Source organism: Sceloporus occidentalis, unplaced genomic scaffold (genome assembly GCF_023333645.1).
Source record: "Sceloporus occidentalis isolate IW3139 unplaced genomic scaffold, rSceOcc1.0.p SCAF_214, whole genome shotgun sequence".
Taxonomy (NCBI): domain Eukaryota; kingdom Metazoa; phylum Chordata; class Lepidosauria; order Squamata; family Phrynosomatidae; genus Sceloporus; species Sceloporus occidentalis.
In genome coordinates this window covers 539800-561369 of record NW_028317194.1, presented here as the reverse complement: position 1 = coordinate 561369, position 21570 = coordinate 539800, and the positions used below count along the sequence as shown (strand labels likewise).

General features: G+C 43.3%; 2 protein-coding genes across 6 annotated transcripts in view; one reads left to right on the top strand and one right to left on the bottom strand.

The window, feature by feature from the left end:
- The window catches only part of LOC149277434 (ras-specific guanine nucleotide-releasing factor RalGPS1-like), a 103026-nt gene that overhangs the window by 25181 nt on the left and 56275 nt on the right, over positions 1–21570 (top strand). For all 5 annotated transcript variants that reach the window (XM_089502859.1, XM_089502858.1, XM_089502857.1 and 2 more), the window contains exon 7: positions 2079–2205. In XM_089502859.1, the coding sequence (XP_089358985.1) occupies positions 2079–2205 (127 nt within the window). The remainder of the gene's footprint in view (positions 1–2078; positions 2206–21570) is intronic.
- Positions 7738–15494, bottom strand: LOC149277435 (angiopoietin-related protein 2-like). The gene is made up of 4 exons (XM_089502871.1): positions 14681–15494; positions 8890–9083; positions 8126–8396; positions 7738–7937 (listed from the first exon to the last, which is right to left on the bottom strand). The coding sequence occupies exons 1-4, from the start codon at positions 15492–15494 to the stop codon at positions 7738–7740; spliced, it is 1479 nt and encodes a 492-aa protein (XP_089358997.1).

The following is a 21570-nucleotide window of genomic DNA, read 5'->3' as shown; positions in this document are numbered from 1 at the left end:
TATACAGTGATGTCAGTCGGTGACAAAAACCTGGTTTTATCTCATTTTGTTCCAATAAACTCCCTTTTATCTGTAGATCTGGAGCTGTCAGTCATGTGATATTTTGGGTGACTTTCCCTGCCCAATCACCACACTGAGCTGATGCTTTGTGGCAATGCTAATGAAGTCCGTTCCCCATACACTTTCATTAGTCGGAGAGTCCGACCTCTACAACTGGAATAAACTGAACTAAGTAGCAGATTTAAAGTGATTCACAGAAGCTGAATTTAAGAATCTCTCGCCTCTGCGGCACGCATTGGGTTAACCGGCCCGTTTGCTCCCAGCTCGGGTCTTATATCCAGCAGAAGGACCTTTTCAGGAGAAGTTCATGTTGACAAACTCTTAACCCTGGACGTCTATTTTCTGTTTGATGACAAACACTGACGTGGAATGTAAAATATTCCGTTTTCATCCTTTCATCAGTGGAACTTTTTGTCTTTTTTTCGCCCTTTTTTCTTTGGACGTTTTATATCCTTTTTGTTCACTGAAAAGCCAGCGGCCGTCGCTCTTCTCTGAGCACTTCTGGCCCTGCGTTCCCCAATCGGGTATTTTTATAAATCTTGTCGAGTTCTGTACATTTTTGTCTAAGAACATTTTTAGGCGTGTAGACGCATTTTTAAGGCTTAGCAGGCCGGCAGAGCCAAAAGCTGAGGCAGTGACAGAAAGTTCAATTTTCCGTTCTGCTATTGAGCTTTTCTCTCTCTCCTCGGCACGTGTTTGTAACGTGTAACGAAGACCCGAGCTCCATGTACAAATACCCAAATATCACATGTTACAGCCAGACATTCCTAGGAAACCTGGCCTCCGAGGTGTTAATTGGGGAGCAAAATTCTTTTTTTAGGCAAAACTTAAATCTGCCGTCCCACCTACGCTGCCAGATTAAACATTTTCTAACTAAATGCCGCAGTAGAACCATCCCTCTTCTAACGGTTGAATTCCCAATCCCTCACCCCTAAAAAAAATTATTTAATCAAACAAAATGTCGCCTCATTCATAATTTTTGCTGGCAATCCTTAATTGTCATGTGACACAAAAGCAGGCACTGATAGGTCGTTGCCGTGGAAACAGAAACATTCGTAAACTTCTGTGGTTGTACGTTCCACGGAAAGAATACAATGGGGGTGCAGTTATTTTTTTTAGTGGAACAGCAGCTTTAGAATATATATATATTTTTTTTTTATTTTTTTTTTCATCTAATTTTCTGATTTTATGTGATGAAATGTATTTAATCTAATGTATTCTAGAGGAAAACCCTATAATTTAAATATTAGGCATCAAAACACTGGTTTATATAAAAATTCTTTGACGCTGGTTATTATGTCTCATCTGTCGTTTGTGATTTAATAGTTTGGGAAATTAGTTGAGGGTGGGGAGAAATAATATGTTTTCCATTAATTCAAAAGTGTTTGTGTATCTGTGATCGGACTGTTACTTGGATATATGTCTGTGATATTTTTGCCAAAATACTAAAAAAAAAAAAAAATGTTCTAAAACAAATATTTGCAAACAGATAAAACAGAAAAAAAATCATTAAAATACTTTAGAAATTCAGCTTTTTTCTTGCATGTTTATTGCACATAAATAAGTGTTTTATGATTAAATTTGAATAAAGCGTTACTGTCGACAACATTACACAATTTTACAAGGATAGAAATGGGCTTTAGTGAAACAGAACATTCTCTTAAATATGTCATGGAAATGTTATGTAATCCTATTTACTTTATATGGAAGAATCGCATTTATTGGAAGGATGCATAAAATTGCGTGCTTTTTAATGAAAAATAAATGTGTATTTAATGGTGACGATTGGCCAAAAATAGTCACCTTTTTTTACGTAAGAGAGCTTTTTTTAATAAAATGATCAATGATTCCTGGCAGAAGTCCTTGTTCTAGCAGCGGGTGACTCTCCGACGTCGATTGTCCCTTTAAGACCAGACTGATTATTAAGATATCGGTTTACATCAGTGGGTTATTTTTGTGATGTCATCGAGCGGATTCCATGACACTTTAATAACTGTTTCTCTCGATGTCTCTTGTAGCTTTTGAACCGGAAGGACAAAACAACGTTTGAGAAGCTCGATTACCTGCTTTCCAAAGAGGATAATTACAAGAGAACGCGGGAATATATCCGGAGTCTGAAGATGGTCCCGACCATCCCTTACTTAGGTAGGTGGCCGGCAGAAGCTGGTTCTTCAGAAACGCCTGATCAATGCAATAAAGGCTCTGTGATCCTCGTATTAACCCCGTTGTTTGTAACACGGCCGGGAATTCTCGCAAATATCTTCCTATGCAAGTACCATTATATTGTAGAACTCATGAAACCTAATTGTTGCGTCGGGACCGTTGCTTCATGTCGGCGTTCACTCGTTCTACCTACAGACCTAAGGCTTTCATCAGCTTCTCCTTCTTAAATATAACAAGAGATGGCATCAGCCACATTGTAGCATAATCACCAACAGTCTACCCCACTCTGCCAGGCTGTCCCTTCCTTGTCTTCTTAATGTGAACTTGGTATGATGGTTGGACCTCCATCCTGTTGAGATGTCGGCCAGGTCAGGCCCAAGCAAAACCAACAAGGTTGACAACTGCTGAGAAGTTCCATGCAGAACATGCAGAAAACCATTAAGAAAAAAATGATGCGGTTGGTGTACGACCTCCTTTACTGTCTCGAAGAAGTCGTGGGATTCTACTGATGTCCCCCCCCCCCCCCCCCCGTCTAAATGAAGGGTTTCTGTAGACTTCAAACGCCTAAGAAGGCCAAAAAGTGGTAAAGGTTTTGTTAAGGGTTTCTGCCAAATGACAGCTTCTTGTTTCTGAGGCCGGTAGGAAAACCCTTACATCAGCAGAACCGCGGTAACCCCTGTCCCGTAAATTATACATTTTGGACGGGGATTGATTTCCAAAACAGCAGATAATTGCAGGTTTTGGGGGTTTTCTCTTGTGTGAGCGCCGGAGCTGTCGTAGATTTGTCGTAAATCGTCAGGACGGATTTATTCTTTTTGGTGATTTTGGGATTTGAGGGCGTGGTTTCGTATTGAAAAGCTCTGCGGAGAAGGATTTGTTGTGACCTGGTGTCCCTGTTGAAAGAAACGTGTTTTCCCCGCTGTAGGTACAAGTTCTCCATTCAGGACGTAGAAAACGAGATTATACGTGTCAGCGTAACGAATGATTTCATCTTGATAAGTTGCCTTTTTTCCAGCCACAGATGTTATTGATGTCCAAATCTTCATTTGATGAACTCACTCTTGCGTGTTGTTGCCAATGAAAAAAATGGCTACGGCCTGATACATCGTATCTGCAATTCACAGCTCAAAAGATCTTATTTATGACAGCAGAACAAAGACGCTCGGCTCCTTTCCAAGTCAGGCTGCTCATTCCCTGCGGCTCGTGGGGGTCTCGTAGGAGTCTTGTCCTGCAGAACTTTCCAGAACAAAACACATTTCACGTTTAATCCGAGCTTGACATCTGTTTCCACGCGGGTCTGACGCTTGTCAGATTTCGTGTCTTGGCGATATTTTGTACGATGTAACAAAGAACAAACAACGAACACGCAACATTCCATCAACTTCTTCATCTGAAAACACTCAATGTTTCTAGCTTAGTATACATGTTTTGGGGAAACGCTTTGAAATGATATCGTCTATCGCAGAGTATTGTAAAGAGGCTCTTCTTAGATATCTAAATCTATGTTAATGTCCATGCTCTCAATTGGAACACCGAACAGCCAATGGGAGACGGGCAGGGCAACGATTCCATCTCCCATTGGCTCCTCTCTGCATGCACGATACATTGTATAAGCCAAGGTTATTCTAGAATTATTAATTGTCAAATTCTATATACTTATTAAAACTTAACTTCCTACTTCCAAGTGAATGTTAATACTTAAAGTTTCATAGGTGGGACTGAAAATGCACAAAATCCCAAATTTTGCTAATTTCCCAGATTTGAGAATTTCTGTATCTGTGTATATATATATATATATATATATATATATATATATATATATATATATATATATATATATATAATCTCCCTGAGCAGCTGCTTCTTCTTAGTGCCGTCATCCAGCCTCGCAAAGTTATATTAACTGGTAACACAAAATACAGATCTCTGACTCTCTGATCATTTAAAGTCCTTGACTTTAACAATTTGATTTATTTACAGAAGGCGAAATCTCCTTTCCTCTGATCTAAGAAGACTTGGATGCAGAAGCTTTCTCTCAGGGTTATTACGAGATGTCCTGGGTTTAAAAGTGGGCCAAATCTGCCCCGATCCAGGATATATAGGCTCTGTTGGAAGAATCCACAGCTTGTTGTAATGAAAGTTTTATGCGGGATATATTATTATTATTATTAATATTAATACAATTTCTATTTCTTTTTTTTATTTAAAGTGTAGGTTTATTACAAATCAAATTTTTTTTTTTATAAAAAAAAATGGCTTGAACCTTAACTTATGAAAGGTTCTTCTCCGGAGAGGCACTTCACGTGATAGAATATCTCGGTATATGTACCCCGGCGACGTTAGCCTAAACATTTGCCGGATGAAAGGAAAGTTCAGCATCTTCCTCTTGCTGTATACAAGCTGTTAGTTGGGAACTTGATTCTCCGTTTGGTAGAGTAAGAAGCCAAACAGAAATTCTGGGAACCGAATCAAAGTCTTGGATGGTGGGATTGTCATATTTTAACTCTGTGTTGCTAGAAAGCCCTTTGATATCATAGTCCGAAGACTGCTGACAGAGCCACGTTTGGTTAGTCTTAGCCTTTCTGTCTTGGGTTCCGCGTCTTCTTGCCGGGTCCCGAATGCTTGGCTTGCGCCAGCCTCGCGGGGATGTTCTCCGTGACCCATAATTTTCTTTGTTTTGTTTGTTTTAAAGTTGTTTTTTAGCAATCAGAGACCTTAATAACCGTATCCTTAGCCAACCCGGCCGGATGAATCCAACGGCAATATAACTTACGACCGTAACCCAATAAACGGTTTTCTGTACAATATTATAGGATGAAAAGCAATAACTCTGGGTGCAATTAGAGATTCCGCTCTCCCTGCCAATAAAACACTTTTATAGCTCATTATAACAAGGTCTTCTCTGTGACTTTTGAATAGAAATGATTCTTTGCTCGAAGGAAGGGATGGGGATGAAAAGGTAAACGCTTAATGGGACACAGCGACCACTTAACCGGTTGGCCATGACTGCGTAAATTGTTGGCGCTATATAAATAAAAGAAAATAATAATTCTATAATTTGTTGTCATTTCCAGCCAATATTGCTCTGTAAGATTGAGGGTTTGAGGTTGGCTGAGTGGTCTCATCAATTATAGGAAATCGCCGCTATTTTTGTATAGATTGGGAGGTCTTGAAAACGCTCTTAATTGGAAACATGCCCTACGGCGTCTTCGCGGACTCCATTAAAGCATCTTCTGTTCTCCGGTTGACTACTGAGAACCTCGGCATAAATCTTCCCGTTCCTTCTAGGAAAATCCCAGCTGTCAAGGAACTTGGTAAGTGGCCCTTTAGGGATGAACACAGTAGGCTTTGAAAGTCACCCGATACGTTTCTGGAGACAGGATAACGCTACTTATTCCAGGACTGGAATATTCCGATGAATCGACAGTCTCGTCTCGGGCAGAGACCGGTCCAAGTCACCTACTGTTATTAGAACTTCTCCACCTCCATCGTAATCCGAGACCAACGTGAACGTTCCGATTAATTACCACGTGCGAACTATTACAGCAGAGAGATCGTTTCTCGCCATTCATTAACCTTTTAATAGTCTCTGAATGCTAATAGTATTAATAATAATAATAATAATATATTATTACAGGAAGTTTCTCCTTCGATCTCCTGACTCCCAGCCATTTCTCACCTTGGAGCTCTAAACCTTAAGAATTATCAACAAAAACACAAATTAAAAGCAAGAATTTTTTTTTATTTTTTTCGTACTTTATTTAAAAAAAAAAAACCAGCATAAAATTGCCAAAATGGTGGGAATAGTACTTTTCTGTTATTGCCTTTTTTTTTTTTTTTTTTTTTTTTTTAAGAAAAACAAATCTTTACACTACTCTAAAACATTATTTTCTTCCGGAAAATGTATCGTGGTTTTAAAAACACAGAGGATTTGAACGCAGGATTCAGTTTTACAAAAAAAAAATTGTACCAAATCAGAGCCTCAAGCTGTCCAACATATCAGATACAAAACAGAAAAGATTATTTTCCAAATTTTGTCCAATGTTAGATTTTTTTTCCTTATTATTTCTCAATTGAATCTGCCTTTCAATGTGCAAAATAGGGTAACAAAAAAAAGAGGGATTTCCATTAAAATAGGGATCTGAACCTATTTATTTTTTTATACTAAAAAGGACCGTATATGTTACATATATTATGTTTGCCGAACTAGTTATTATTACTGCATCTTATGGCTGAGCTTCAGCAGAGTTTTCACATAGAGGCCAATGGTCAAAGGAGCCCTTTGTATATCCAATTGTGTCTTTAAGTAGGGTTTCTGTTTTTCTTTTTTGACTCTTTTTGCGTATTTAAGGACCTGGAAAACTTTTAATGTTCCCAATATTCGCCACCCATCATTTGCCTGCAAAGGTGGATAGCAGGGGCCAGGTCATTTCGCCATGGCAACCGGAAAAATAACTTGCAAGAGTGACTAACATTTGTGAATACGGAGAATAATGGTGTGTGTGTTTTGACTGCAAAAATATATATTTACATAAATCTCTAAATACTGTACAGGTAGGGTGTTTGGTTTAAAGCGCGAGGTGTCCTTCCCTGATAAAGGTACATGTGTATCAGAGGTCACGTTCATTGGGCTAACATAAAGATACAGTACAATGAGATTTAAAGCACTTTGAGATCAAACTTCTACAAAAAAAAAACAACCTGTTCAAATATTGATATAACGGGAAATGATTTAATCGCTGACAGCTGGAATTCTGATACATTGATCAGCTCTCCATGAATGGTGTGCAGCTTCACCAGCTATTCCATATCCCAGCTCTTCCCAAAACCCAACCTCATGAGAGGATTTACTGTTGGTGTCAACTATGGGGGTCCAGTTCTCCATTGGGGCAGGTAAAGGGTACTTGCCCCCCCCCCCCAGTCCGGGTATTAAACCGCTTACCTGCTGTACCATAACCATCTCACCATCTCACAAACCCATCGGTTGGAAATCTGTCTTTTGTCTCACTGTCCTGACAGGCCCTCTTTTTACTATTTGGGGGTAAATGTGAGAAATAAAATCTATTTCTTTTAAAAATCTGAAAAATAGACATTTATACGAGTTTCCGCATTTCAGTTCTAAGCTGTCATTGGATGTTTTCTCCTGTGTCGTTGTAACCCAAAGAGTAATGCTACATTCTATTGTTGTACATTCTACTTTATAGTACGTTGAACATAGACCTAGCGGGGCATTGTCGATAGTTACCCCCCTCCACCAGTGGCCGGTGGTTCTGTAAACTGGTTCTGATTTAATGAATGGTTTGTAGTAGAGAGATATATTCGGCGATCCCGGTTTGTCGGAGGAAGCGCGATGGACGCGCCTTCGCGGAAATGTCAGAAAGTGTACGGCGTTCACGGACAAGTCTGTGCAGCTCTAGTAGAAGACACGGTCCTCAAGCCCTTCCAGTACCGGTCGTACAATAGTACCAGCACTGAAAGGGTCTTTCCTTTTCGCGTGACGGGTTGAGTTTATTTTCAGTGAAAAGTGTTCGGATTGGGCCTGATCATCATAACCACCTTCTTTAAAGAGTACGAGCCGCCTCGGAATTCCGCCCAGTAGACGCCGTCTTGATAGCGGCTCCTGTAGTGTCCTCCTCGGTACCAGACGCCGTTGAGGTTGGAGTGGGCGCACGCGTTGTACCACCATCCCCCCTTCTGGTAATGAGCGCAGTTACCTGGAAGAGGAATGCATAGTGAACGAAAGAGGCCAACAGACCAACCGGTTAAAGTGCGTATGAAGTTGTTGATACATTTTAGAACGTTCCAGTTTGTAACTTTGTAACCTGCGGACTGCATTCTATACCATGTTGGTGCACCGGGGTACAGGTGCTTCTCATTCTACCTGCGTGTTCTTGGCCCTTACCTGAGTAAACGTCGTGGTCCCTGTCCAGTGTGGTGAACTGCTTGCCGTTGTGCCAGGTGAAGGAGTCTCCGGCGTTGCCGTTATACCGGCCCAGCCTCAGCTTGTAGTACTCGCTCTCCGGCTCCAGTCGGAAGCTGGCGTACTCTGCAAATACTTTGCGCCCCGACCAGTCCTCCATGGTGACGAGCAGCTTGTAGTTGGCCTGGTTGGTCAACCAGTAGATGTTCTCGAGACCCAGCCAGTATTCTCCGTCGATGTTGCCGAAGCCTTGCTACACGGAGATAAACAGAAGTCGTCTTAACGCGGTTTCACGCTCTACGCTGTAAGGACCATTTCTAGGAGTCTTATCGCCAAGCTGCCCCTTAGGAGGTCTCCAGTGAACAAAGATGTCCTCGTCGCTCATTGGGTGAACCCTTCGATATGCATTAGAAGAAGTACACATCTGTATCATATGTGTAGATCCAGTGGCTCTTGGGATGATTCAGCTCTCTCTGATTTTTAAAATGGGCCCCCAACTGAAAACCCATTTTCCTAATTTATGACCTTTCACTACATGATTAGCAGCATCTCCAATTACTGCACCCAATTGGCCAGACTAGTTTGGTTTAGGTAGAACTTTTGTTCTGTATTAATCCCACCACCCCTGCTGAAAAGGTGTGCCGTGTACTCATTGTCTGAACTAAAAAACTAGATTTTCTAAGGATGCCCATGATGCCGGGGTCGGCGCTGCCACCATGGCCATTCTCGTATCAGTTATCACTTACTTTATAAGTCTCCCAGTTCCTGAAGAAGTTAACAGACCCGTCCAGGCGTCTCTGGATGACGGTCCAGCCGCCGGGGTCGTGCCTCTGGTCACACCACACCTGCATCAGTCTGTTTGTGTTCTCGGGCTTTACTAGGTAAATGGTGCTCGTGTCGTGCCCGTCCTCCATGGCCTGCAGACAATCTTTCCATGGACCTGAGAGCAAGCAAAAAGGAGTCAGCCGCCATGTCTTATCCAAAAACAATACGGAAAGCAGGTGTGTCCGTAATAATAATAACAACAATAAATCCACTTTATTAAACATTCAAACAACCAAGTTAAATACAGAGTCCTGCTGAGAATTGTACGGACCTCCTAGAAAAATAAACACCGTAAAAGGGTAGTAGATAAGCGGAACAGCCTCCCAGCAGAAACGGTAGAGGGGATCTAAACATGCATTGGCATATGGCCCACAACCAAGAACTGGTTAAGGTTTGAGTCTTTACACCAGGAAAACCCGGCAGACTAGACGGGCCGGATGGGGCCGATCTGCTGGCAAACTCTGCTTTTCGCAGGGATAGCAGGAAGCCGCGTGAGTATTTTGGGAAATATCCCATTCTTTGCCCCACGTGCGCCCGGCCACTTTGCAGAAACTACAGGCGATTCCTGAAATTACAGAGTTTAGCAGAACGGCCCCATGGAAAGTCCGAGCTCGCGCCAGAAAAAACATCGCAAAATGAATCAAGGTGCGGGTACAGACACCCGTAAACGAACAGAACAAACCACTAATAATGTTCTTTTCCACGGAGGAGCGAGTTCCTGCCGCAGAACTAATTTTAGCCTCGGACCCTCCGGGCAGACGGTCTGAATCACGTTATACAGCAAAATCCCTACCTATAAAGTCCCAAAACCTCCTAAAAAGCCAGCAGCCTCACATCCATCCGGTTTTTGGGGGTGAATGCAACTTTGTAACAACTTTGTTACTATTTAGTTACTTATTGTAACAATTTCTTACACTTTCCTTTGTATGCAAGACAGTCCCGACCTGAGGCTGCTGCCCACCGGTGACATTTTATAACGGCTGTATTATTAATAAAAAATAATTATAATTAATAATAATAATTATATTTAATTATAACTGAATCTCAGACCCCTGGCCCACCAATGAGTCCTTACAGATGGGACTTTTCTGGTAATCTAGCAAAAATACTAATTATTATTATTATTTATTTTTTTGTTTTATTTAATTTTTGCCTATTATAAAAAATGGCTTTTTGTGCTGAAAATACCATTTCTGCAGGTGAGCCCAAATGCCCTAATAATGCAAATGGATAATATTATTATGGAAATATATGCGAAAAAACCCGCAGGAGGTATTTCCGACGTTTCTCGTCTGATCAGAGGAAGGGCATTAATTCCATCGTCTCGGTTACTTCAGTCCCCCCCCCCGGGCATGTGAACCCCCCCAACAAGCCGCTCGGTTTAATCGCTAAATGAATCCATGATGTAGAACACAAGCCCAGTTACTGTTGCGCTTCTGGAAAAATAATAAAAAGACGCAGCTGGACATATTTGTTCGTTGGAAAGGAATAAAAAATTCAGATAATTTTAAAAAACATTTTAAAATTATTTTTTATAATGAGAAAAAAAAGATGTTTGCGTTAAACTTTACTGGGCAATAATATATATTTAACACATGTTTTATTCTTTAGAATTTTCATGCTTTTTCTTGGTTTTCGGTGAATTTTTTGGGAAGTTTCTCTTGGAAAAAAAAACAAAAAAAACTACCAGGATAATGATGTATTTTCCCTTTGAAATAAAGGAAACGCAAGCAGCTTGTCGTCTGCTTCCCTCGCAAGCGATTATTTCCTTTTAAGAAGTAAACGTTTAAAGATTGTGCGTTGATAGGCGGCCTTTGGAAACAGAAGCCGCCTTTATGGTCGACGACGCGGCCGGGAGTCAGAAGGACAAAACTCTTTTCTGTGCCTCCAAAGCCGAGCGTCCAGAAGGCATGGACGTCCCGGGATTCATTAGAGATTAGAAAGGTCAGGTTTCCATGGATCACGTGAAACACGCAGGGAAGTCGGTCAGCGTAATACCGCAGCGAGCGGCCGCTTGATATCTGCCACCCCGGCTGAATGGGTATCGGAAACAAAAATGGAAACAGTTGTAGCTCAATTTGTTAAAATTTGGGTTTTTGTTTCCAAATCATTAAAAAAACATTACCAAAAAATATTCAATTTCAGCCGTGACCATTCAGCAGATTCCTGAAGTCTGTTCTGATTAAACTGGAGGGAGCAACTTTACATTTAAGAAGGAAATTTAAAATAGGTTTTCATAAATATCGCTCTGTTTCCCTTTTTACCCCAGTTGTAGTTTTTGCCCCATAATATAATGTTTTCAGGCAGCTGCATATCAGCCATTTGTATGATTCTCGCTCTGTTATCTGATCCCCGATCTACAACCCCCCCCCCCGACTCCTTATCATACTGCCTGTGGGGAACAATAGAATGGCTCAGTCTTAATCACCTGATGGGACTCTGACTACTGGAAGTCTATGGAGGAACGGACTTCATTAGCATTGATGTGAAGATTTTTAGGTTGCTTTGCAAATAATCCTAAAATGTATGACCCTCCAGGTGTTCCTCAGCTTATGGTCAGCACCTTAGGGCCACAGCCCTTCTACCCTCCCACAGGCTTTTAGGCTACAGAAAGCTCCGTGTCTCGCTAAGTTTATGCCACTGGAGAGATTTGGCTCACTGCAATTAAATATTTTCCTCCGTATCCAAATTCAAGTAGAGACGCCGGGTGGTTTACTGTTAAAAACTGTTTCTTTATTAAAGCACAAAATATTAAAAATAAAGAATATTACATTTCCCTTAATCTCCTATTTTTATGCGATGTCACCTCCCTTCTTCAGAATGGATTTCACCTTCCCAGACACATACTGTGGCCTGAGATTTGGCAGGGAATGGGTTAAGGCATGAAATTAACGCGATAAGGGCGGCTCTGTTTAATTGCGTTTTGGCTGCTTTGCATCTGTTCGGCCAGGAAATCCATTGCACAGTTTTGGCTCTCGGCCCCGGGCTGCTGTTTGGCAGAATAACATCTGTCGTTCGGCCTCCGCAGGGTGACCTCACAGAACCGAATGCGGGCGTTGATGTTTTGTTCCGTGTTACCCGTTACATTGTATCCACATGTGCAGAAATGTATCCCCGAGAGGACACAGGTGCAGGATATAGTGTGGGAATACTGCTTGGGCTTTTCCTGACCAACACGTTCATATAATTTAACCCGTTGATTATATGTTTTGGGGGGGGGTGGCTAGAGGCATGTATGGGGCGGAGCTTTCTCCAGACTTTTTAGGGGACTTTGTGCCCTATTTCTGGGTATTTGTGTTACTGGGTGAGGCCTTTAGAAGAATAATGGGCTTTATTTACCCCGTTTAGTTTATAAAGCCGTTCCCTGCTGTTTCTATACACATTATCGGGGCTTTTAGGGCTGTAGAACCCTGCGATCCCCTCATACCCAGCAAACATTCTGACCTCCTAGAAAAGAGGGGCAACAGGGGAGAAAAGAGGGGCATCAGGGGAGGAGAGAGAGGGGCATTGGGGGGGAGGAAAGAGAGGGGCACATGGGTTTGGGGCACAAAGAGAGACTAATTTAATAGGGACACATGTAAGATATGCATCATTTTGCCATGATTTGTTGAGATGATGTCACTCACTTCTTTCTGTGAAGTGATGAGAAGTAATGCATGTGAAATATATCCTTTTTATGAAATATTTCTCGTCTCCTTGGTAGGCGTAGTGTTTGCAGACATCTCCCGTTGCCTGCCCGCTCTGGGTCTGCTCTCGCACGTCTCCCATTTATTTCGAGAGTGTGCGCGAATTTGGCCGCGACCCAAACGTTTTACCTTTTTGGAGGCCAGGACCGTACCTGAGAAGGTTTCAGAACATTCCTGCGTCGGGGTTTCTATGGAGGTAACAAAACAAATCCTGCCGCTCGATGGAATGGAGAGATGAAGGCGGCGTGCGAACGGGGGGGGGGAATGTGAGCTCAAGGTGCCGAAGAGCGTCACGCGTTCCAAACGACTACATAACACATCTGGGGAATTCATCACGTGTGTATAATGTTTGCGTGTGTGCTGAGTGTTCGACTTTATGTAGCGATTAAGCACCAAGGATTATAGACCCCAGCCATAAAAATGTAGGGGCCACATTATTTTGTCTGATTATTCTGATGAGCTTCATGTGAATGTTTAAAGGTCCGGTATGGAGTCCTACATGTGTGTAAATGTCACGCGTAACCTTATCGTCCGATTTTGCTGCCCCCAAGACTGTCTTACAGGAGAGAGACGTCTTAAGATGCTGATCGTTCTGCTTTCCCTCGTGGACGGCTGGGCAGCGAGTCTTTTACTTTGTAGGAGGTAGAAGCACAGAAAAGGCTTTACCTGCTAAACGCTAGCAGCGAGAGCCATCAGAAACACTAAGTGCACTTAAAATACTGTGACCGTTTACTTAAGAAATAAATACTTACCCCTCTTTTTTAACAGTTTCTGCCAAGATCCTCGCCTCGCTACTTAGAGTATAATTACGTTGTCTAATTAATTTTGAACTCCGGTTGGTTCCTTGCGACCGATGTTTGTCTTCTCAACAAGCTGAGAAGAATGTTTTCCTCTTGCGTTATCCGTAAGGATAATGGAAAATTCTCCGTGGGACCTGGTAATGGTAAATCCTCCTGCTAAGTCTCCATTCGTCAAACTGTATTACAGCCAGGTGCCCGTTTTTAAGGCTTCCGTGTCTGACGCTCAGAAGTACGATGTTTGACAACTAGCCATCTCGATTAGAAGGTCTCACTCAGCCCATTGCAAGTGCGGTCGTGTTTGCTACAATGTATCCTAGTATGATGTCAGAAGCATCTCCTTGGTGGAAAGACCACCAGCCGTGGTTAAGTATTTCTCTCATCACCTGTGAGATAAGCAGGGACTCATTTTTAGGGTAGGGACATGTCAGGCTGTTAGTGTGGTATTGGGTATGGACAAAATAGGGTATTGTCCAACCTGTGTCTGAAAATCCCTCAAAATAACCCCCATGTCTGAGCGTTGGTAGCAGCTCTGCCAGTCAGCCCGACAGTCACACTAACCCATTGCAGCCAATAACATGCCCGAGGCAACCAGTCCATGCCTCGTTTGTGACAGTCAAAGTATTGGAAGTATTTGGAGTATTTCAGACCGTTATGTCATGCTTCTGCCCCCCCGTCTATATATTAATGCTATAGTGCTATTACACTACAGGCAGTGAAAATCAGCAATAACATTAAAATTGACAATATACAAAATTGACAATAAGATTAAGGTATTGAGGCATATACTGGTACAGAAGGAGTAGAGGACCTGGCCCTAGGAGCTTACAATCACTGTTTGTTCCAGATTTCCATATACCTCATTGGCTTCTCTGTATACATTGCTAATTCCCAGGTCCGCACTCACTCTGAATCTGGAATGGAAGCTAGAAGATATTTCTTTACTCCTTACCTTGGTTCTGGGTTCATTCCTAAGCTTCACTCTGACTCTTCTCTGGCTACCCTGACCTTCATCCACTAATATATTTTCCTTTCCCATAATTAGTCATTAATCACACACAAGGAACAATGACTTCTTCGGAACCTTGTCATTAAACTCTCGTACTTCAGGGACCAGAACATCTTTTTAGAACCTAGCATTGGAACGCGGCTCTTTCCCATGATTCTTACTTAAATACCATTTAGACAATCCTTGGGTCGTTTTACAGACACACACATGAGTTACTCACCGGACGGCTTGTCTGTTGATGTCGGGATGCTGGTGACTGTTGGCATGGTGGGGAGGGGATGCGGAAGGACCTTTAAATTCTGATCTCCTTGAATCTCATTGGTAGATATCTGGTTGTTGATGCGGTTGTAGTTTGGGGGCTGGAATACCTTGTTGGGTGGTTGTTGGGGTGGAGGTTGAGGGATCGGCTTGGTCTGGGGCAACTTCCGACACTGTTCTTCCAGCTGTGTGATAACTATTGACTGGTTACTCGCCAAGGAGGCTAAATGTTGATATTTGTGTTCTAGGTCCTTGTACTTGTTAGTGAGCTGCAACATTTCGGCCGTTTGGTTTAGAACCTTGTTCTCTAGCTGAGAGAGCTCCAGAGCGTTGTCCCTCTTCCTGATAATTTCGTGGAGGAGCTGCATGTAGAGCTGCGTCACCCTGGAGTTCATGTTGCGGCTCTCTTTGCGTAAGAGTTTGACCTCGTTGACGATGCCGCCGTCCACCTCCACCAGCTGCTGCAAGGCCTCGATCTGGCGCTTCTGCTTGAGAAGCTCGCTGTTGAGAACCTCTATCTCTTGCTTGTGCAGCCGGCTTTCGAAAACCGTTTCGGGCTCCTTGGAGTTGACGCAGATGGCCCCGGTGACTTTTTGCTGGGGCACGATGAAAGTGTAGGTGCATTTGTCCTGCGTTTCCGCCGCTCGTTTCTCCCTGTTCATGTAAATAAATTCCTGTTCCGTACCTTCGCTGTTCTCAAATTCCTGTGCCTTGCTCCCATCGCTGCTCCATAGAGACACGGCAAGGAGAAAGAGGCTGATCCTAACAAAAGTCATTGTTCTACGGATGGAATTTCCAAACACCTCGAATTATCTTCGTCTTTCCGCTTCTGGAAACAAAAGAGACAAATTCCCAATTAATACAATGTATATAGGATAACACCAACTGTCCAGCATGAAGCCCAACGCATGTTCTCCCATCACGGAAGGCATTGCCACGGCATTAATGTTCTAATAACTGTGCTACATGTCCATACTTTTGTATGGTTTCGGTAAAACCAAAGCCAAAGTAGCAGGTGTGCCTTGGAACAGTCAAAGACATGTCTAGCCTTTGGTGGTCCAATAATCTCGACCGGCCTGGCTAATTTTCGCTTTGAAGCTAACCAAGTGCATGCGCCTGACTTTTCTGGCCTGGCGTGGTCAGGATGATGTAGCTGGTTATAGACACAATGTTGTTATGTAACCTTCTAAGGTCTTTGACGACCACGTTTGTTACAATTAGTATCGAGAAGAACTCTTGAGTCGATGTACCAAAGAGAGGTCCTATCAGACTGGATAGATAGGTTCCCCAAGTTGAATGGCTCCCAACCTATCTGAACAGAGGGACTTCCCAAAACAAGTTCACCCATTAAGGGTAATTGATTAATTGCCTCCAGCAAGGTGGCTTTTGAAGAGAAACCCACCCTCCCCGATCGGACCCTGTCTTTGCACAGGAATATATATATATATATATATATAAATTTTCTATAACATTAGCGTCAATAAGTCATCAATACCCTATTGTTAGGCAGGTACGGCTCCCGTCCCAGACTTGTTTGAAGACCGCAGATAAAATGTTTGCGACGTGATTTTGAAATTCCGTCTGCTCTGAAATTTATAGTGTGGGAAAAATTCATCAAAATCGCCAATGAAACGCTGCGGAAGGTTTATTTATTGATGTCACCGTGGGGCTGTTTTTACTGAAGGCAACGTTTAGAAAAAACAAGATCGTCACAAAAGGCCCATTCATCACCGGCGCGGCGAAGGTTTGCCTGTTTTTTTTGGAAGTGTTTGGGCTACAATGAAATCTTTACAATCAGGCACAAGGCTGACACAATCTCTAACCTCATCGTGTTAGACCCTTTGGCTTCTGCTGGTAACATAAACGGGAACTCCGGCCAACTCCTTTTTTTTTTTTTTTAAGAATATATTTTTCAGAATATTGCGCTGCTTTCTTTTTTACCCCAGTTGTAGTTTTTGCCCCCATAATATAATGTTTTCCGGCAGCTGCATATCAGCCGTTTGTATGATTCTCGCTCTGTTATCTGATCTCCGATCTACTAAACCCCCCGACTCCTTATCATACTGCCTGTGGGGAACAATAGAATGGCTCAGTCTTAATCACCCAGCCGGACTCTCTGACTAATGAAAGTCTTTAGAGGAACAGACTTCATTAGCATTGCTGTATACAGCGCTGGGGGGGTTATATTACTGTATACAGCGCTGGGGGTTATATTACTGTATACAGTACTGGGGGTTATTACTGTATACAGCGCTGGAGGGGTTATATTATGGTATACAGCGCTGGGGGTTATATTACTGTATACAGCGCTGGGGGTTATTACTGTATACAGCGCTGGGGGGTTATATTACTGTATACAGCGCTGGGGTGTATATTACTGTATACAGTGCTGGGGGGTTATATTACTGTATACAGTGCTGGCGGGTTATATTACTGTATACAGCGCTGGGGGTTATATTACTGTATACAGTGCTGGGGGTTATTACTGTATACAGCGTCGGGGGGTTATATTACTGTATACAGCGCTGGGGGTTATATTACTGTATACAGCGTCGGGGGGTTATATTACTGTATACAGCGCTGGGGGTTATATTACTGTATACAGCGCTGGGGGTTATATTACTGTATACAGCGCTGGGGGTTATATTACTGTATACAGCGCTGGGGTGTATATTACTGTATACAGCGCTGGGGGGTTATATTACTGTATACAGTGCTGGGGGGTTATATTACTGTATACAGCGCTGGGGGGGTATATTACTGTATACAGTGCTGGGGGTTATATTACTGTATACAGCGCTGGGGGTTATATTACTGTATACAGCGCTGGGGGGTTATATTACTGTATACAGTGCTGGGGGGTTATATTACTGTATACAGCGCTGGGGGTTATATTACTGTATACAGCGCTGGGGGTTATATTACTGTATACAGCGCTGGGGGTTATATTACTGTATACAGCGCTGGGGGGGTTATATTACTGTATACAGCGTCGGGTATGAGAGTGGTTGCTCAGCTCTACTGTCCCTTTAATAATCTTTTAGTTACTGTATTAAGTGCCCCTTTCCAGCATAAAATCATTAACTTTATTTTGGGGTGGAAATGAAGTGTTTGCTTTTTCTTTGCGGTGCAAATTGAGTTAAAGACAAGAATCGCATTAAGTGGAAAGTGATTTATAGGAAGATTCCCAGAATGCCGCGCTGCGTTTACGAGGTCTGTCGGGATTACAAAGCTGTCGACTCATAAGAGGCTACGATCCACCGCAGGTAATGTGTGAGTAATCCGGGTTACCGACGGCAACCGGGGGGTAAAAAAAAAAAGAAATAACAGACGCGGCGGAAGCCATTTCTTAATGATCTCAAGAAACAAAAATTAGGAGTTTGGGGGAAAAAATGCGATTCTAGAAAGCGGCAAAACTGAAATGAAAGAACGAAAGACCGGAATCTAACGCTAGAGGGTCAGAGGCTGAGGTGGAATGGAAGGAAGTAGATACGTGGAACAGCCTCCCAGCAGAAGTGGTAGAGGGTAATACAGCGAGAGGCTTGTGGCTCGTAAATGAATTCTCACATATAGGAAGGAAGAACCTGAAGTAGCTGGAAATAAACTGTAAATGACTTTATATTACATCCTTTTTGCTTAAAATGCTTTTTAGTGAAAAGTCCTATTTTTGGCAGCGGCGGCCCCGATATTCTGTGTTCAGTCGCAGCCGTAAATCTTTACCGTACTGAGAGAGTGCCGAGTATACCGCCGGCTCGATTCATGTCGTATTAAACCTTCGTTATAATAAATTACCAGGCATTGGGGAGAAAACATTAACTCTGCAAAAAATTAAATAAAAATATCGTTTTATTCTAAAAAATTAAAGAAACGTGGATATCGTTTTATGCCAAAGGGGTTAAAAGCAACTTCCTGCGGAGAGGTCATCAAGGAAATGCTGCAGCGTTCAAGTGCCCACCTTTCAGATTGATGGATACCCCCCCATATGCGTTTGCCCCTCCCCCATCAGGGAACACCGTGGGCCAAAAATGCTCCCATTGATTTAAATGGAAGGGCTTTCCTGACACTAATTGGCTAAACCGACCAATCAATGGCAAGAACTGCCAGTCCATGGAGGAGGAGCAGCTGCTGCAGCAGGGCTGCAGCTTCTATCTGAAATTCCTAATTTTTCCTTTTAGTTTTTAAAGAATGTATACATTCTTCTCCGGGGGGGGGGGGGTTGGGCAGTAAATAGTCCCTGTAAGATGCCGCGGCTCATGGCGCATGTTCCATAGATCGTGACTGATGCACAGAAAGGGGTATATTTGTTTTTTTCATATAAATTCCGTCTTGCGCCCGGCGGCTGTACGATCCCCGCTGCTGGCAGTGTGCTCTGAAAATTAATTTCCTGGGGCTCAGCGGTCCCGTCCTCAAGAATTTAGATGGAGATTCCGGGGCGTTCTCTATGTTAAAGGCATTCGCTATGAAAGCAGTTTGGGCGTGCTGTCGCTATGGAAACACGCAGAACGCCAGTACAGATCCATGCGCGGACAGCAGATATTATAGCGCGATAATAAAAATTAAGTGCTGTGCACCGGAAGCTAAAAAAAATCCTCAAAATATTAAATTATATTAAAAAACCCAATATCAGTATATTTTAAGACTCATGTTTTTGTCTGCCAATCAGACACAGGATTATGATGTCATACCAAGGGGCACACACGATTTTCAGTTGTCTTATATTAAAAGATTTAAATCAGCCCCATCTTAATCACATAGAAACCCAGAATCTGCTGGCAGATCGGCCCCATCCGGCCCCCGTCTAGTCGCCCGTTTCTCCTGCTGTAACGACTCAAACGTTAATCAGTCGTTGGTCTCGTCTTAGATTCAGGAGCCGTATGTCTATCCCATGCGTGTTTAATCCCCTCGCTGTATTACCCTCTACCACCTCTGCTGGGAGGCTGTTCCACTTATATACTACCCCATCAGTAAAACAAAACTTCCTTACGTTACCTCTAAATACGCAGCAGATACTTGTGAATGATACACAGACTCGGGGATACTTTTTGTTTACTTTTGTTTGTTTGGTGAAGATACATTGTAGCCGATATAATATACTATGCAGCGCTGTGACAGTAAAGGGGGATTCATTCCCTGGGGGTCTCCGGTGACGCGCACGCTGATGACCGGGGGGAGTCTGGGTATGTAGATGGATCATTAGGGTAGTAGTACTTGCAGGCAGCCGATATAAAGCGATTCTCCCGGGGGGAGCTTTTATTTGCTTTCTTTGTAAAAAGGCTTGAAATAAGCGCGCAGGGACTGTTTACAATGAAACTGGCAAATCGTGTGCTTTTGTCCTCGAATAGTTTGTGATGATCGCGGATTGTCTGGCGCGGGCTCCAAAACCGAGCGAATGAATCACGGAGCCGCGCACGTGCTGCTTTGAGGAACGGTGAGCGGGGGGGGGGGTTTGTCTGGCCGGGGTTTTAGGATTATCTGCATCTGGGTGCTAAATAAATACCCCTCGATATGTCACATGACCAGAGAGGGGCAGTTTTGTTCTAGGGGTGTGGCTAGAGGTGGGGCTGTACCCAGGCTGTGCCTTTATACCCTATTTGTATTTGTGTAACTGGGTGGGGCATTAAGAAGAATAATGGGGCCCGCATTATTATTACCCCAAACTCAATATTTAATCGGGATCAAAAGAAAGGACCGTGCTATGGGTGGCAGGGAGACTGCCGTGTCCTGCATTTTTCAGTCTTGATAAGAAACAGCGAATTGTAAATATTTGTTGTTCTCTTTTATTTCCCATGGGAAGTTCCGAGGTTCTAACGCAGGGACCTTGGCCGGCGGGGCCGGAAACCAGGGAGAAATGTATTAAGATATTTTGTGGTTTCTTGTTGCTTTTCTTCACCCGAGTTTTCCCAACCAGTCCTGTGGATGTCCCTGTTAAATATATATATTGAAAAATTCTGATCCGATATTCAGTGACCCGTGGAGGGGTTGTAGGGTGAGTGCTGGTCCGTATAGCGCCCCATTGTCCTGCTGAGCTGATAATGCAGTATAGATGAGGATTGAGTATCTGCTCAATCTAAACAATCAGGGGTCTTTATCCTCTATCTCTGCGGTACAATCAGGGGTCTCTATCTCTGCGGGTCGCTGCCTCTGAATCACTGAAAGGAAAGGCCCCCTGGATGACAGATGACAGACCACCAGAAATCTGAGACATATTTGAAACCCTGCTTCCCAGAGACAGTTTGACCTTTGACACCGGAGGTTATATCAAGATAAGAGAGGTCTTTGGATACATGAGAGTTTGGGGCGAAGGTCAGGGAGGAGAAGGCTGGGGGGTCCCAAAGACTCTGCTATCCAGAGGGGTTCTGCCCCCTCCCGGCACCCATAGCCAGCAATAGACAGCCCCTGCAATCCAAGCCGGGGTAGTTGGGAAATCGGCAGTCGCACGTTCTGGCTCTGTAATGAATTCGCTCTTTTGCCAAAATAAACTCCGCATCGAGCCGCGGTCTCCCTCCTATCTGCGGCGGAGATACCGGCGAGCCGTGGCTGCACCAGACGTTCCGATCGTACGGATCCGGGTTTAATGGGTTGAATCCGCGTCGATTCCCCATTCCCTGCGTGACAATCACTAGAGCAACAAGCACTAATCAGATCGAAAGCTCCCAGCACTTTTCAATAGGGCTCTGTGACAGGGCCAGGCTAGCTGGCTCATATGAAGTTTAGCCGGGTCACGGAGCACTTTTGTGTCCGGTTCTGTATACTGTGACCCGGTAATATATTATATTGTGTTTATTGTGTAACCGGCCCAGAGACTGATGTGGCTTCAGCCCCAGCCTTCAAAGAGACGATCCTATAATCTGG